The sequence below is a fragment of the Crocodylus siamensis genome, chromosome 10, assembly GCF_052110815.1.
Source record: "Crocodylus siamensis isolate JL-2025a chromosome 10, ASM5211081v1, whole genome shotgun sequence".
NCBI classification, from domain to species: Eukaryota; Metazoa; Chordata; order Crocodylia; family Crocodylidae; genus Crocodylus; species Crocodylus siamensis.
The window spans coordinates 2,853,689-2,869,169 of NC_143404.1; the positions used below are offsets into that span (position 1 = coordinate 2,853,689).

The window sequence follows — 15,481 nt, forward strand, 5'->3', positions numbered from 1 at the left end:
TGTCCTGTCGTCCGCCCCCACTGAGACCAGCCCAGCTCCAAGTCCCCGGGTCTAGGCCCCTGCAGCCCAGGAACAGAGCAGACTCTCCCGCCACGGCTCACACTCCGCACCGGGTGTTGCTGCAGGTGTCTGGTCACTCCCACCCCAGGCTGAGATGGCCTCACACGGAGGAGACCGCCCACATACTCACGTCCACACGGAAGTCCTCGAGGCGCTTGAACTTGCTGAGGTATTCTTGCAGTTTGCTGTCAATGTCCAGATTTTTGGCTTTGGAATATTTCAAGAAGGCCCAGAACTTTTCAAGCCCGTAGAGTTGCCCTGTGGTGCGGAGGGGTGGGAAGGCTGGGGTCAGCATGGCCTCAAGGGGCTCCACAGCCTGCTGACTGCCATCCTCCGGTCAGGGCGCACCCGATTAGTGCCCAGGTGATGCTGCCCCCAGGTGGGGACCCAGAGGGGCATTAGACACCCTGAGAGGGCTGAGAAACCCTGGGTCCAACCCTCCCTAGGTTGGACCAGGTGAAGGTACAGCCTGTCACGAATGGGCAACGTGCACCAGCACCCCACACTCGCTGTGCGTTTGGAGTCGGACAGAGCCCGACAGCCTGTGTCCTGCCCCACGGATCCTCACGGGCCCCCGGTGCTCGCCCCTCCTTGCTCCCACCTGGCCAGCATGGAGCAGCATGTGACTGCCCCCCAAAAGTGATCAGAGGGAGCCCCGGGAGGCAAACCCAACTTGGTGGGATCCCACGGCCATGCTAGGAGCAGCCGAAAGAGCCACCTACCGGCTTCATAATCCTTGATGGTTTCTTCTTGGAAATCCTTGAAGATGTCTGGGCGGAATTTCTTCTCCAGCCCGTAGCTGTAGTATCTGAAAAGGCACTCCAGACCATACCTGCAAGGCAGAGGAGGCCCGGGCGCATGAGTGCCGTGCATGACTACGTTGCCTCGGTGCTGCAGCCGGGGGCAGAAAACAGCAACCCCCCATGACTCTCCATGCATGAGGACAGCCGCCTACCCCAGAGACATCCCCACCAGGCAGGTCCCTTGACCCATGTCTCCCCTACCTGTATCCCTCCTTCCCATCCTCCACAGCCAGCTGCTTGAACTCCTCGTACATCTTCTTGTTGAAGTGGTCACGGAGGAAGAACGACCAGAACCGGAAGAGCGTGTTCATCTCCTGGGACTGACCGATGCCCAGTCGCTTCCGCTCTGTGACGGGGGAGCGGGAAGGGAGGCCGTTACGTTGGGATATAGGGCAGACGCATGGACCGCTGGGGTCAGGGGACCGTGCCGGGTACCAAAGGGGCTGCACCCCAGCCCCGGCAGCAGCCAGGGACATGTTGATGGGCACAGGGGCTGCCTGGCTCCCAAAACCACGGTCATTTCTGGGCACACCCAGAGCCACGAGAAGTGCCACTGCGTCAGAGCAAGGGCCCGACCCATGCAGTATCCCACCATCAATGGTGGCAAACAGCAGAGGTTTCAGAGGGAGAAAAGAGAGGACCCATCCCTGGCCCAGTCAGACCCTCTCGGGCATCCAGTACCACTGCTGTAGGGACGTCAGAGGAGACTGCTCAGGCTGCTCTGCTGCCCGCACACCCATCCCTTAGGCATAGATTTAAGCTCTTGTCAGAACTGGCGAGTCTCGGCCTCCGTAACCTCCAGCGACAAGCAGCTTCCCCCATTAACTCCCAGCCAGCAAGGCCAAGGACCTCACTCCAACAGCAGCCCCCAGCCAGGCCCAGCAGCCACGACATGGGCCATTCTGGCACAGAGATCAGGGCCCGAGGGCGCCGTGCCTGCCGCCGTGCAACGCGCTGACCAGCACTGCACACCCACCATTAAGGCAGCGCCGACGGTACTTGTGGTACACGTGTTGCGTGAAGCCGTTCTCCTTGAGCAGCTCGTGCGAGGGATGCTGGAACTTGGGCAGCGACTGCGGCGTGCAACCGTAGCTCCCCACGGCCGGCGTCCCTTCCGAGGGGCTGGAACTGAGCACGGAAGGTCCCCGTCAAGCCTCCTCCCTTCTGGCGTCAGAGGCCACCGCCCGGGGCAGGGCAACCTCTTCCCACTCCCCCAGGGCTCACCGACATCCCGAACCTCCCATTAGCCACTGCAAGCAGTTGCAGGCCGCCCAGCTCCTGCAGAGCCACGGGGATCTAACACCCTGCCAGGTGCCCACCAGCAGAGCTGTGAGCATGGCTGCAGCCTCTTGTAGGGGGAATGCAATGCACATGGGCATCATATTGGGAGGAGCTCTCCAACTCTGCGCTGCTCCTGCCTGGGTTTTGTTACACCCCCCGCCCCGCCGCACCTGATGGAGGCAGTCCGTGGCCGGTGCTCCCGGGAGTCCATCACCCAGCCGACGTGGCACTCCATGGGAGGGTTGGAGCTGTGCCTCGTCTTCCGCTTGCGGGGAGTCTGCAAGAGACAGTGGTGTAAGAGCTCCTCTTCTCCCAGCCTGGCATCTCCCCCCAGCTCTGACCGCAGCACGGAGCAGGAGCTGCACCTGGCCCACACCGCCCGGCCTGAGGCACCCCTCACCTTGGCATCTATCGTCCTGCCCTCTTTCACGACCGGGTAAAACCGCGGCGTCTGAGTCGGGTCTTTGAGCTGCGGCGTGCGGGGGGTGCGGGGCGTCCTGGCGTTGCGGTAGTTAGGTGATTCTGGCACAGTCGTTGGCAGAGACCGGGCGATGGTCGATGGCTCCGGGACGCCGAAGAGCTTGTTGGCCAGCGCATCGGTGGGGACTGACGGGAGAAGCACAGGGTTAGGGTGAGCATACGGTGTGTGCACAGCACAGGCACCACCGCAGAGCCCCTAACAACAGCCAGCGGGCCAAGCACACCACGCAAGGCAAAGGAAGCACATCCCACCTGGCAGGTCCGTCCAGGTCCCCGCTGTGCTGCCCCCAGGCACCAGGGCCCACGTGCTGGAGAAGCCACGTTTCCAGCGGGCCGCATCCACCTTCTCCCATGCCCGGGCTACAGCACCTCTTACCTTGCTGGAACCGGGGGGGTCCAGGAGGGACTTCCTGGTTCGGATCGACCGGGGGCTCTGGGGTGAGGGTGTCAAACTGTTCCCTGCTGATCATATTCACCTTCTTGAAGTTCTCCACTTCTTGCTGCAGTGGAAAGGTAACAGAGGATGCAGAGCCAGTATTGGCGCCGCCTCCTCCTCCCAGGACCTACAGATCCACCCGATACAGCCAAGAGCCCCATCCTGGGAGCTGGACTTTCCTGGAGCGGACACACACCTACCATCCTCCCACCAAGGCTGGAGGCTACAGGCCAAGTCGGCCCTGCGCTCCCGATGGGCGCCCTGTCGGCAGGGCATGCTCCAGGCTCGTCTCCATACGATGCCCTGGCTCACACCCAAGACACTCATTGCAAACTGGGTGGACACGCTCCCATGTCCAGTCCAGTCAGCCTGGCGCACTGCAGGGCAGCACGGAGTAAACCCAAGTCAACTGGGTGCTGGGCAGAAGCTGGGAGTGTCCATACAGCAGTTTTCACTGGATTCACTAAACTGAATTAACCCCCTAATGCGCAGACGCAGCCCGCGAGGATAACCCGCAGCTCGGCGCTCACCTTGATCTGCGAGTACTCGGGCTCAAACTGCTCGGTCCACAGGTCCTGCTCGTAGTAGTACAGCCCGTCGTTGATCACCTTGGCCAGCTCCGAGCTCATTTTGGCCCGGGAGGTGTGGTTGCCGGTCCGGTCACCCCCGGGGTGGCGGCGCAGGTAGGGGGGCGTCTGCGTGACGATGAGGATCTTGTTGACATCGCGGTCGTCGATCTCGTAGTCCGAGTCCTCGTCCGACCAGTCGGTGAAGGTGTTCTTGCGCCCGTCCATCTGCTCCATCTCCTCGTCGAACAGGAAGTCCAGCTCCTCCGGCTCGTCCTGGTCCTTCTGCTTCTGCTGCTGCGGCGTTTTCGACTCCTCCGCTTTCTGCAGGCGTGGGCAAGAGCAGGGGGAAGGCTGTGGGGGACCGGGAGACCACCAGACCCAGGGAGCTCCAGGCTCCTCAGCTGAGCTCTCCTCGGCTGCCCCACACCCCTGTCCTCGGGATGTACCGGGTATGACAAGGCAGCAGCACGGTGCTGCAAGGCCCGACCTCCACTCATGGCTTCTCACGGCCCACAGGGCTTTGGGGGTGCCCAGCCCCTCAGGACGGGAGCATCTCCTCAGCCAGCCCCCCTGCTTCCCTGCCCCAAGGCAAGCAGGGCACCCAGGGACCGGCTCCATAACGCGTTTGGGTGGATGGGCGGAGGAGAGGAGAGACATGGCCCATGCAAACCAAACCCAGGAGCCACCTCAGGGCCCTGCCCGCCCAGAGCTACTGCCCCGGGCTTCCCCCAGGGTCCGAGCACTGCACCGCACCACACCTTGGGCCTGGCTGGGGAGGGCCGGGGCCTCTTCTTCACTTCGATCCATGTCTCCGAGTCCAGGTCGGGCAGGCTGGCGGACAGGCCCTTGGGCATCGTCTTCAGGTTGCTGACCTCCTCCGTCTTGGTAGGCACCGGGCTAGCGGCACGGGGGGAGCCCGGCGCGGACTCTGTGCGGGAGACAGACGCGCCCTTCAGACCCGGCACGCTCCAGCCTGCTCCCCTCACCCCACACGGCCCCCTCCAGCCCCACCCCCGTCTGCCCGCACTGGCTCGCGGGCACGTGCCCCCGGCTCCCTCCGCACCACCCACCTGTCTCCTTCTGGAAGCTCTGTCGGGGCACGAACTCGGGGCAGTTGATGAGTTGGGAGAAGTCGGTCTGCGTGTAGTCGGCCATGGGAGGGCCAGGCAAGGGCCATTTCTCAGGCTGCTCCTTTCTCCTAATCTTCTGGTCCACAATCTCCACCACCTTGCTGTCCTTCAATGCCTGGAGACACCCAGCCCCGCAGCGGCGTGATTGCCGGGACGCGGCAGCCGCAGACAGCCCAGGTCTCCCCCCGGTCCCACACCCGCCTCAGCGCCTCCAACCGCCAGGAAGGGCACAGCTTCGCTTTTCTGGGCATCACACGGACCTACCCACGCCCCAAACCGCGCCGGCGCCTCACCTTAATGATGAGGCTGATGTCCGTGGTCAGGGCCTGCACCCGGTGGAAGCTGGCAATGAGGGTGATGGGGAGGAAGCCGTCCGAGTCCATCTTGCGCCGCAGGAAGAAGTCCCGCTCCAGGTTGTCCACACTGAAGTAGTATTCGCTGTGGAGGCATTGGGGGGTGGGAGGTCAGACATGCGCGGCCCCCGTCCCCACGCTCCCAGGCCGGCTGGGAGTAGAGAGTCCGGGCTGGGACTTACATCTGGCGCTTGATGTAGTCCTTGAGCAGCTCCTGGTCCACGCTGTACAGCTCGGTGCTGCTGATGTTGTCGAAGTAGTAGGTGATGTTACTGGTGTATTTCTGGGCGCGCGAGCCGTCCGAGCCGTCGAATTTCCGGTAGCCGTACTGGTAGTCGAAGTGCGCTGCGGGAACCCAGCCCAGAGGAACCATTTGGTCTTGGGGACCCACCGGGGCTGCCTGCCACAACCGTGCCCTGCTCCCTGGCCCCCGCCCCCGCCCGCCAACAGGCCGTACGTACAGCGAGTACCTCCTCTGCCCCGGCCCCTGCCGCGGCCGCGGCCACGGCCTCTTCCCCGGAAAGCTCCTCGCACGGCGCCGCCCTCGCTCTTCACGCTGGAGGTGTCGTCGTGGTCGGTCCAGTTCCGCTCGTGTTTGCCGTCAGGGTGCCAGCCTGCGGGGGCACGGGCCAGGGGACGTCAGCGGCCTCGGCCGTACAAGGAGGCCCGGCGCTGCAGGCTGGCTGGCGGAGGCCGCGGGTGCGGGACCCCTGCTCTAGGCCTCTTGCGAGGCCCAGGCCGCTCGTGACCGCCGCCGTGCCTCAAGCACCCTCCCCTGCTCCGAGCTGTGCCCAGAGGAGCCTTTCCATTGGAGAGGAGCAGAGAAAAGGCTCACAGAAACCAGCACCCACCCGGCACTGCCTCCTGGGAGCTTCCCCTTGGAGCTCGGGAAGGAGCGCCCCTCACCACGGCATCGGGGCTGCTCCGGCAAAGGCTTGTCCTGCCACCCACCTTTCAGCTCGCCACGGTTGTTGGAGGGGTGTCGGTGCTGCTCGTTCTGCCGGTTGTTGCGGGAGGCGGTCTTCTCCCTCGACACGTCCGACTTCATGTCGATCTGCAGCGGGACCCACCTGTGCTTGTTGCCTGCGACAGGGACACGGGCAGCGTGACGCGTGGGCTTGGGGCACCACCCTCGCCGCACCACCCAGAGATAACAACCCCCGCGGTAGCCTGCAAAGCACCCGGGCTGCTGGCATCCACCTTAGTGGGGTCACCACTGGCCTAGACGCACGTCCAAGACGGGCCCCATGGCCAGCGGGATGCGCAGGGGCACCAACACGCCCGACTGGCACCGGAGATCCCCCAGCCTCACCCTTCTTCTTCTGGCCCGCCTTCTGGTTGTCGTCGTCACCGTTCTTCTCCTCCCCGGACTCGTCCGATCGGGCCTTCAGGTTCTCCTTGCCGTCACTTCCGTCCCCCTTCTCCTGCTCCTTCATGTCCTTCTTGATCGGCAGCTTCCGCAGGGGCTGCGGCTTGTGCGGCTGCGGGGCGGACAAGGCCGGCCAGTTGGCGCGGGAGCGGGCACGGACAGGAGGACCACGCAGCCCGACCTGGCTGCACGGAGCTCCCTCCGCAGCCCCAGGGGTAGGCAGGAGGGCAACGAACTGCAGCCGAGGACCGTCCCGGCACCACTCGCTTGCAGACAGTTCACCCGACCGGGCTTTTGCCAGGGGCCAGGCTCTCGCCCTGCTAACAGCGAGCTGGGGGCATCTCAGCCCCGCACACAGGGGAGCTGCCGAGAGCGAGGGTCAGCACTGGGAATGGGAGAGGGACATATTCTCCCCCGGGCTGTGACAGACGGCAGCTCTCAGAGCCGGGAGGGAGACGGGAAACAGAAGGGCCCTTGCCTGGCCCTGCCCCCGGGAGCCACGGGCCGACCAGGTCCCGCCGTTGCCACAGGTCGGAGCGGGCTCCAGCTTCTGTCCCAAAATAGCAGCGCCCAGCGAGGGCGCCTGGCCTGCGAGCAGCCGAAAAAGGCAATGCTCCGCGCCCAGTGGGCTATTCCTGGCTGCCTCCCGAGCCCTCGGCGCCCCAAAGAGCTGCAGCAACCAGCTCGGTGCTGGGCCCCACGCCTGCGCGGACCGGGGCGTCACGCTCATCTCACGGCTGCCCGGGGGGCCTGCTGATGGGGGAGGGACAGGGAGAGACAATCCGCTCTGCTCTTGGGGCGATCCTGCCAAGGGCTGGGTGCGAGGGAGCTGTGACCGGTGCCAGCCCCAGAGGGAGAACCAGGACCGGGGCCCAGGGCAGGGAGGGAGGTGAGGATGCTGCCGTTTTAACCGCTCCAGACCACCAGCAAAGACAGGCCCTGTTGCCACCCGATCCTGCGAGGAGCCAGGCAGCTGAGGACAGAAGACGGTTGTTACCTGGGGACAGAGGGCTGCAAAAATCGGGCAGGGGAGAGGCGAAGGGGAGACGCCGGCGCTCGCACAAGCCTGCGGCAGGCAGCTCGTCCCTCCCTGTGCTCAGGGGACCCGGGGCCCAACATCAACCTGACAGGGTTGGAGATCGTACTGGGGCAGCAGCCGCTCTGCAGGGGCAGGAGGCGGCAGTTCCCACCGGGGGCCGGTGGGAGACAAGGGACAGTTCGGGCCTGGCCTCCCCTGCGCTGTTTCACACCCAGCAGGTAAAGATGTCAACGGCCGAGCGAGGCTGCCCGGTGACACCGGAGGCCAGGAGTGCTTGGCTCTTCCTGGGGCAGAGATCTGCTTCCGGGCATCCCCGCAGCGCAGGTGTGATGCCGGGCCACCCGGGCAGGTCTGCATGCAGCCCCTTAGCTGCTCCAAGCTCCGCTGGATGGCAGCAGCATGGCACGGCCAGGCCACAGCACCCTATCCCAGACCTGGGATCGGGTCTATTTCTTGCTGCTGCCCCCCAAAGAAGGGGAAAGACTGAGCCATGCCCTGCGCAGATGCGCTTTGCAAGAAAAGAAGCTACATTAGACAGAGCACTCCTCCTTCCCCGCAGCCTGGAGGCCCAGCCACCTGCTAACAAAAGGCCACGGAGGAAGGGACCCGGGACGACCTCCGGAGGTAGTGCTCGGGTAGCAAATCGCACCACGGAGCAAAGCTTCTGACTGCTGCGCTCTGGGAACAGGTGAAGGGGGCACATCCTGTGCCGGTGAGGAGGTGACACTGCGGGGACACGTCCGAGATTGGGAGAGGGGTTTATGGGGGCGGAAAGGGAAAAGCAAAGCGGCACTGGAAATAGCACAGGGGAAGACCTGCTACAGGAGGAAACGGGGTCAAGTTAGTGGGGGCACAAGGCAGCCTGATGCATAGCCAGGAGGTGCAGGTCCCAGCACCCCCCGCACTGGGCAGCTGGGGCCTAATCCAGCAAGGTTTCTCCCAGGTGCTCTGCCTCTGAGGAGATGCAGGGGGTGGGGGGGGCAGGGCTGTCCTGGGCTATAGCGACCCAGTGCAGTGCTCAGTCCCGGGGCCTCACCTGGACACTCTTGTGGGCTATTTCTCCAGGGGTTGGCCAGTTTGTGGCATCCCCGAAGTCACCGACCTGGAGAGTGAATGGAGGAGAGAAACCGCATTAGTGAACTGCATGGCAGCCCCCAAGCATCGCAATCCCCCCTACAGCACAGGCCCCTCTACCTGCCGCGGGGCTTTTGACCGAAGCAAGTTTCACGTGTCTCAGGGAAGAGACAAGGTGCATCGGACCAGGGGATGGCGAAATAAGCTGCCTGCAGGGGAAATCTGCCACCTCCCAGGTCAGCCGATGCCCCGAAGCCACAAGATGCGTAACCCTTAAAACCATCTCTAATGAGGCATCCTGAAGCCATGGATGTCCCTGCCCTCGCTCCAGGTTCAACCCACTACTGCTCACATCCCTTAAGCTGTGGGATGGGCAGGGACCAGCAATACCAGCTCCTTCCCACTCCTGGCTATCATACACTGAGCATCCCTGGCCTGTTGAGCTCCTCCAGGCCCCTCAAATCACTGCTTTGCTGGGCAGGACCTTTGCTGTAACACTACCAGACCTTTTGTGAGCACTGGGGCTCTGAAAAGGAGCCCCGACATCCTACTGATTTGCTGCACAGCTGCCGGGCAGAGCCCCGAACCTCCTGCCTTGCTCCTCCAGCTGTTTCAGCGTGAAGGCAGCTGGCGCCACCTCGTGTCCGGCGCTTGCAGGATCCCTTAGCCACGGCGCTACCGAGCCCAAGTGCAGGGAGGCTGGCACGGGTCTCCATCCTGCCCGCCCAACACATGCAAGAGCGCTGCTTGGGAATGATTTCTGGGACGAAGAACATCAGCAGCGCCGCACTGGGTCAGACCAGCGGTCCATCTAGCCCAGTCCTGGCCCTGACCAAGCCATCTATCTGACCACGACAAAGGCTCTGGCTGGGAGGACTGGCTCCTCCCTGAGGACCACCTTCCTAGCTCTTGCAATCCATGCCCTGGCGCAATCCCATGCCCTATACGGTACCCTCCCTGACAAGTTTCACTACAGGGTTAGAGATGCCAAGGGAAGCATGCCCTATATGGTACCCTCCCTGACAACCACTGCTAAAGGGTTAAGAGATGCCAAGGGAAGCATGCCCTATACGGTACCCTCCCTGACAACCACTGCTATAGGGTTAAGAGATGCCAAGGGAAGCATGCCCTATACGGTACCCTCCCTGACAACCTTTGCTACAGGGTTAGAGATGCCAAGGGAAGCATGCCCTATACGGTACCCTCCCTGACAACCACTGCTACAGGGTTAGAGATGCCAAGGGAAGCATGCCCTATACGGTACCCTCCCTGACAACCACTGCTACAGGGTTAGAGATGCCAAGGGAAGCATGCCCTATACGGTACCCTCCCTGACAACCTTTGCTACAGGGTTAGAGATGCCAAGGGAAGCATGCCCTATACGGTACCCTCCCTGACAACCACTGCTAAAGGGTTAAGAGATGCCAAGGGAAGCATGCCCTATACGGTACCCTCCCTGACAACCATGCCCTATATGGTACCCTCCCTGACAACCACTGCTAAAGGGTTAAGAGATGCCAAGGGAAGCATGCCCTATATGGGCAGCGTCCACTGGCTCCTCGGACTCTTTCGAGGGGCAGCGGGCCCTGCTCTGTGCTCCCCCCCTTGAACAAGGGAAGCATGCCCTATAGGGACCACTGAACTGGATAGCTCTTGCAATCCATGCCCTATTCAGTACCCTCCCTGACAACCACTGCTACAGGGTTAGAGATGCCAAGGGAAGCATGCCCTATACGGTACCCTCCCTGACAACCACTGCTATAGGGTTAGAGATGCCAAGGGAAGCATGCCCTATATGGTACCCTCCCTGACAACCACTGCTAAAGGGTTAAGAGATGCCAAGGGAAGCACCTCTAGCCATGCTGTTCGACAGCCAGTAACAGACCCATCACCCATGAATGTATCCAGTCCCCTTTTGAACCTGGCTACGCAGCTATTTGGTCTCTGGGGCCCTTCATGCAGGCGCTCAGTGCTCCCCACTCCCTTTGGTTCGGCCTGGCATTTGCCGGGAGCAAGAGGCAGGCTGCAGCCATGGGATGGGAGTGCGGCGCTTCCAAGGACAGGGGCAAAGAGGACACGATGCAAGTGCCCAGCCAGGCACCCCTCCATGAGCAAGGCAAGACAGGCCGGGTAGTCAAGAAGGTGCCTGCTCCTTGCATCTTGCCCCGACGGAGGGTTTTGCTTTAATCACCTCCAGGGGCGGGCCCAGCTCCGGGACACGGCAGCCGGCTCACAGGTTTCAGGAATGTGGCCTCAGCCTTAAAAATTAGCAAAAGCCGGGCCCAGCCAGAGAGGGGAGGCTGACGCGCTTCCAACCACGCTCTCCATCACACTGCTGCCCCGACTCCACAAGTCTGTCCCAGCTACACTGCAAGGAACTACAGTATTTCCATTAAGCGCCTCAACTCGCCTAGCTTAGCTGTGACAGACCAGGGGTTGCTCCCAGAGGCTCCAGCGGCAGCAAGGAGCACTCGTTGTTCAGGCCTGCAGAGAAAGGAGGGAAACAGCCTCTCGGGGGATGGCAGTGCTTCTGGGCACCGATCCATGGACAGGACAGCGCGTGGGGGCCTATTCCCAGCTGTGCAACCTTGGGCATGTTACTCCCCCTCCTGTATTATTTCAGCCCTTACCGCCTGTCTGTGCTGCACCTAGCGCCGCAGGCCCCGATCACATCCGGGCCCGGCTAGGACTGCAATAGAGATACCGAATGCCTGGCTGAAGGAGGCTGGTTAAGACACCCAGAAGCAGGGGCGTGTGGAGGGCAAGACGTACCTTGCTTCCCTTCCGCTGTCTCGGGTTCGCAGCCCTCACCACTTTGGCAGGTGTCGAGTGCTCTGCAAAAGCAAAGAACATGAGCGTCAGGACATGCAGGCGGAGGGGGGCGGCTCTGGCAGGCAGACGACCTGAGAGAGGCAGCACTGGGAAAGCATCCTCCTCCCCTAGCAGCATGGCACTTACTAGGTTCATACAGCACCGTGCACGGGACCAAGCAGTGTCCTGAAATGCCTCAAGAAACCACGTGGCAGACTCAGCACCAGCTGTGCCAGCTTCCGGCACTTCTTGCCGGTACGGCCATGCTGCGGTTCAGCCTGAGCGCAGCAGTAGCCACAGCAGGGCCAAGGGGAAAGAGAAGCGCCTGGGCCCCTTCTCGTACTGCGCTTGACCTGCGCCAGGCAAGTCCTGCCAGCTCCGAGAGGCACCACGCCACCGTGACGCGCTGTCCGCGCAGCCGGACCGACGCTTGCTGCCAGCAGGAGTGCTCCCAGCGAGGAAGACGTGGCTCTCGTGGCCAGGCAGGCGTGACGCAAGCTGTTCCTCACCGTGGCCTGGACTGCCGCATGGTCCCAGCCCGGCCCAGGCAGCGACCAGCCGGTGGGGTATGGAGCCAGGCCGGCCCATGGCAATAGGGGCAAGTGGGTAGGGCTGCCCCACCAAATCCACCCCCCTGCCTTGGAGGAGGTGGGCAGAGACGAACAACGCCGACTCTAAGGACGGGGTGTGGAACAGCCGACGCACAGCACCAGCGCGCGCCTACTCCTGCCCGGGGGCAGGGGGAAGCTAAAGCGAGCAGACTACCCCTGCCCGGAGCACCTGGGGCCGGCTTGCCAGTTTCCATCCCCGACGAGATACCACGTGCGAGTCACCCCCGCCTCCCAGCATAACCGGCTCGTCTCTCCACGCACCGAGGGCGGGTGGAGGAAGTGCGGTGGTCGCAGCCCATTTGGAGATCGAGCAACAGCTGCAGGATCTTCCCGCCTCTGCGGCCCCGCAGAGGAAGGGAAGTTAACGGCCACTTCTGCCGGGGCAGGCGGTGCGGAGCCCGACCTGCCGGGGACAACGCGCGTCAGAGCCAGGCCAGGAGGGGAGAGAAAGGGCCTCAGAGCTGAGCTGAGCTCCTGGGCCTGGCCTGCATTCCCATCTCCTCCGTCACGTAGGGCAGTCCGCACCCACCCCCACGATCCTACAGCAACCCCCAGCTTCCTTCCTGCCCCCTCGGCCTGCTCCAGTAGCCAGGGCTGAGCATGGGGCAGACACAGCTCCCACCACAGCATGGTTTAGCTGCCTAGTCCTTGTAATTAGCTTCACACGGCTAATAACAAGGCCCGACTGCCTGGGTGTGAGCACCAGAGGAAGGAGGACCTCCCCCAGCTTTCCCCAGGCACCTGCCCAGGCAGAGAAACCTTCCTTCCCGTAACACAGAGGCAAGGATGCCAGGAACAGCCTCCTCCCAGCACCTGCCTCCGTGTTTCTTCAATCACTGGTACCAAGAAAGGAGCGACGCCAGCCTTGCTCTACCCCGCGCCTTCAAGGGGTTCTGGGCCCCAGGCTTAACCCATGAATCGCTCCCCCTCCGAGTCTGCACAGTTCAACTGCTGCTCCCACGAGCTGTGCAAGGCATCACCCAGAGCTGTGGGAGACCAAGAAACCATCTGCAAGTGGCTTCACCTCTGCACGGCGAGACATGCTGGGGAAGGCACGACAGCCACTGCACCCCCAGCAGTAAACGCCCTGGGAAGCCTGTTCGCACCGAGAGATGCACCCTGCTTCAGCTGGCTCGTAGAAGGGGGCTCGTACGAGCTTGGCAAGCCACGCAGGGGACCCCAGACTCTCGCAACCACGTGACAGGTTTTAGTAGCCCTGGGGAAGTTTTTTTTTTTTTTCCTTTTACTAGGTAGCTGCCTCAAGGAGCAAGAGTCCCTTGCTTATCTGGGCCCTGCTGAAAGTAGACCCTGGATCACACCCAACCTGGTGGGTGCAAACATAAGGCAGAGAGCGCTTGGGCGTGCATACAGACTCCCTGCACCAGGCTTGGTAACAACATTGCTCGAGTGCCCCTGGATTGCTGCATGCAACGTGACTTCGTGTCCCACTTCCTCCTCCCTGCTGCTTCCTATCCGGGAGTCTCATGCACCCGAGCACTCATCTCCAAACGGGGAAGGTCTCCCAGGACTCAGGTCAGTGGCGTCTGCTGGATCTAGCAGCTGCAGTGAGTTGGTAGCTGGCTTCCCTTAGGCAGGTCCCCCTCTGCTCATATCAGCGGTGGTCTGTGGCGTGCAATTGTGCGCGTGTGTAAAGACAGATACACTTCCAATAGCCACATCTCTCCTCTCTGCCAGCACCCCCCCCATGCTGCTCTGCTATACCCTGGCTACAGCTTTGGCACAGCCTCACACTGCACATGCAGCGAGCATCCCTGTCCCACAACTGCTCCTCCCTGCAAAAAAAGCCCCAAAACCAAGGTCAGCATCCAGGAGGAGGCCGTCAGGAGCAGCAAAGCCAGCTTGCATGCTGCCACGCAGAGACCGCAGCATGGCCCCTGCTACGTAGGGGAAAACCAGCTTCATGGTGGGGCTGCCACATGCTGCAGAAGGGAGCAGGAAGCCCTGCTGTGATGGGTGGATGGGGTTAGTTCAAAGCCATCATGAAGGAGGACCGAGACGGCAATAAACCAAATAGTTATTGGAAAGGGGTGCCAGGTGGCAGAGCAGAACTGCCCGTCCTGCTCCTTTGATCTCTCGCACAGGACAGGTGGACTCAGCCCAGGATCAAGACAATTCCCGTCTGGGCCTTGCAGCTGGTGACTCACTTGAGCAGCCAAAGTCCCTGGCTCTAAGCCTGGCTGAGGCCTCCGTAAGCAACAGCTGTAGAGCAGAGGTTACCCCGCCGAATCCCTCCAGCACGGGCACTTCGCAGGGAACAGGCTTCAGCTCCATACCCTGGGACCCGCCCCACCTCAGAAAGCCCCAGCGCCCACACAGGGGAGCCTGGGGCAGCTCTGGGTGCAAGGAATCGCTTGTCATCAGCCCCTGGCTGCTCTGCTCCATGTCCACAAATGAAACCAGCTAAATATAGCTCCCAAAGTCACCTCGCGCGCCAGCAGGACCCCGCGGCCTGGTTTGCCGATGCTCCAGGGGCAGAGGCTCGGCGGCACCGCAGAAAACCAGGCCACTCGCACGCTCTAGTAGCTATGTGGCACGGCCCCTGCAATGCACGGGTGTGCGCGTGGGGGGGGGACGACGACGACTGCACGCTTGCAAGGGACAGAGACAGCCTGGATGCTGCCACACTGATCCCGGCAGCCTTGTAAGATTTGTGCCGGTTATTCTCCTTGTTCCCCTGGCTGGAAGCTTGGGAGGCGACTTCCTTTGTACCCCAGGGGGCCAAGAGGGGTTAGGAGTAGTCAGCGGTGCAAAGAAACTTCACAACAAGGGTCCTGCGGAGCTCTGGGGGTGCACAAATAGCGGAGCAGGGCTGAGCCCCTCCTGGGAAGGGGAAAGGGAAGCCCTAAAGGGGTGTGCGAGGCAGTGGACCGAGCCTGGGGGATTCCCAGCACAGCTGCATGCATCCAGGGCCCCAGCCAGCCTTCCCCGGGTCAGGGGACCGGGCCAGCGAGACTGCAGGGCCAAGCCGTGAGCAGCAGCGAGTCAGCTCGGAGCAGAGCTTTGCAGGCACAAACGTGCCTGCTCGGAAGCTGGCGGTGCAGGGACGCTGGGCAAAGCTTGCGCCCACCCCCAATGCTGCAGAAGGGGAAGGGTCAGGCACGTGACCGAGGGGTACCTCCAACCCGGCGGAGCCAGCTCAGGGCCCCCCCTTGACGTACAGGTGTAGGCGGGAGTGTACGCAAGCCAGGCAGAGCCCCCCGACCCCAGCCAAGCACGCACCGATGGTGAGCAGTGTGCACCAGGCCGCCTCCCCCAGTCTGGATATACCGACTGGAGCCTGCATAGAGATGGGAGAAGCCCACGCAGCAAAAGTGCCAGGGAGCGACTGCTTTCTTCCGCAGCGTGAGCACCGAGCTGCGTTTGCAGCGAGACCTGGGGCAGCACGGCAGGCCACGAGGCTCGCGGCGAACCGGGAGGTACCACCGCAGTTCCCGCACAGGCGGC

The 15,481-nt window shown here is 62.7% G+C and overlaps 1 protein-coding gene across 2 annotated transcripts in view; it reads right to left on the reverse strand.

Annotated features, from left to right (window-relative positions):
• Positions 1-15,481, reverse strand: part of LARP1 (La ribonucleoprotein 1, translational regulator) — a 44,568-nt gene that overhangs the window by 5,898 nt on the left and 23,189 nt on the right. Inside the window, exons 2-18 of one of the 2 annotated variants that reach the window (XM_090064439.1) lie at positions 11,367-11,428; positions 8,557-8,622; positions 6,425-6,593; positions 6,064-6,195; positions 5,583-5,726; positions 5,295-5,457; positions 5,053-5,197; positions 4,700-4,874; positions 4,388-4,557; positions 3,591-3,950; positions 3,001-3,124; positions 2,545-2,750; positions 2,315-2,421; positions 1,840-1,991; positions 1,065-1,209; positions 783-892; positions 191-318 (exon numbers count right to left, since the gene is read on the reverse strand). In XM_090064439.1, the coding sequence (XP_089920565.1) occupies positions 191-318; positions 783-892; positions 1,065-1,209; positions 1,840-1,991; positions 2,315-2,421; positions 2,545-2,750; positions 3,001-3,124; positions 3,591-3,950; positions 4,388-4,557; positions 4,700-4,874; positions 5,053-5,197; positions 5,295-5,457; positions 5,583-5,726; positions 6,064-6,195; positions 6,425-6,593; positions 8,557-8,622; positions 11,367-11,428 (2,558 nt within the window). Of the gene's footprint in view, positions 1-190; positions 319-782; positions 893-1,064; positions 1,210-1,839; positions 1,992-2,314; positions 2,422-2,544; positions 2,751-3,000; positions 3,125-3,590; positions 3,951-4,387; positions 4,558-4,699; positions 4,875-5,052; positions 5,198-5,294; positions 5,458-5,573; positions 5,727-6,063; positions 6,196-6,424; positions 6,594-8,556; positions 8,623-11,366; positions 11,429-15,481 lie in introns of both variants that reach the window. The other variant, XM_090064438.1, reaches the window with a different exon arrangement.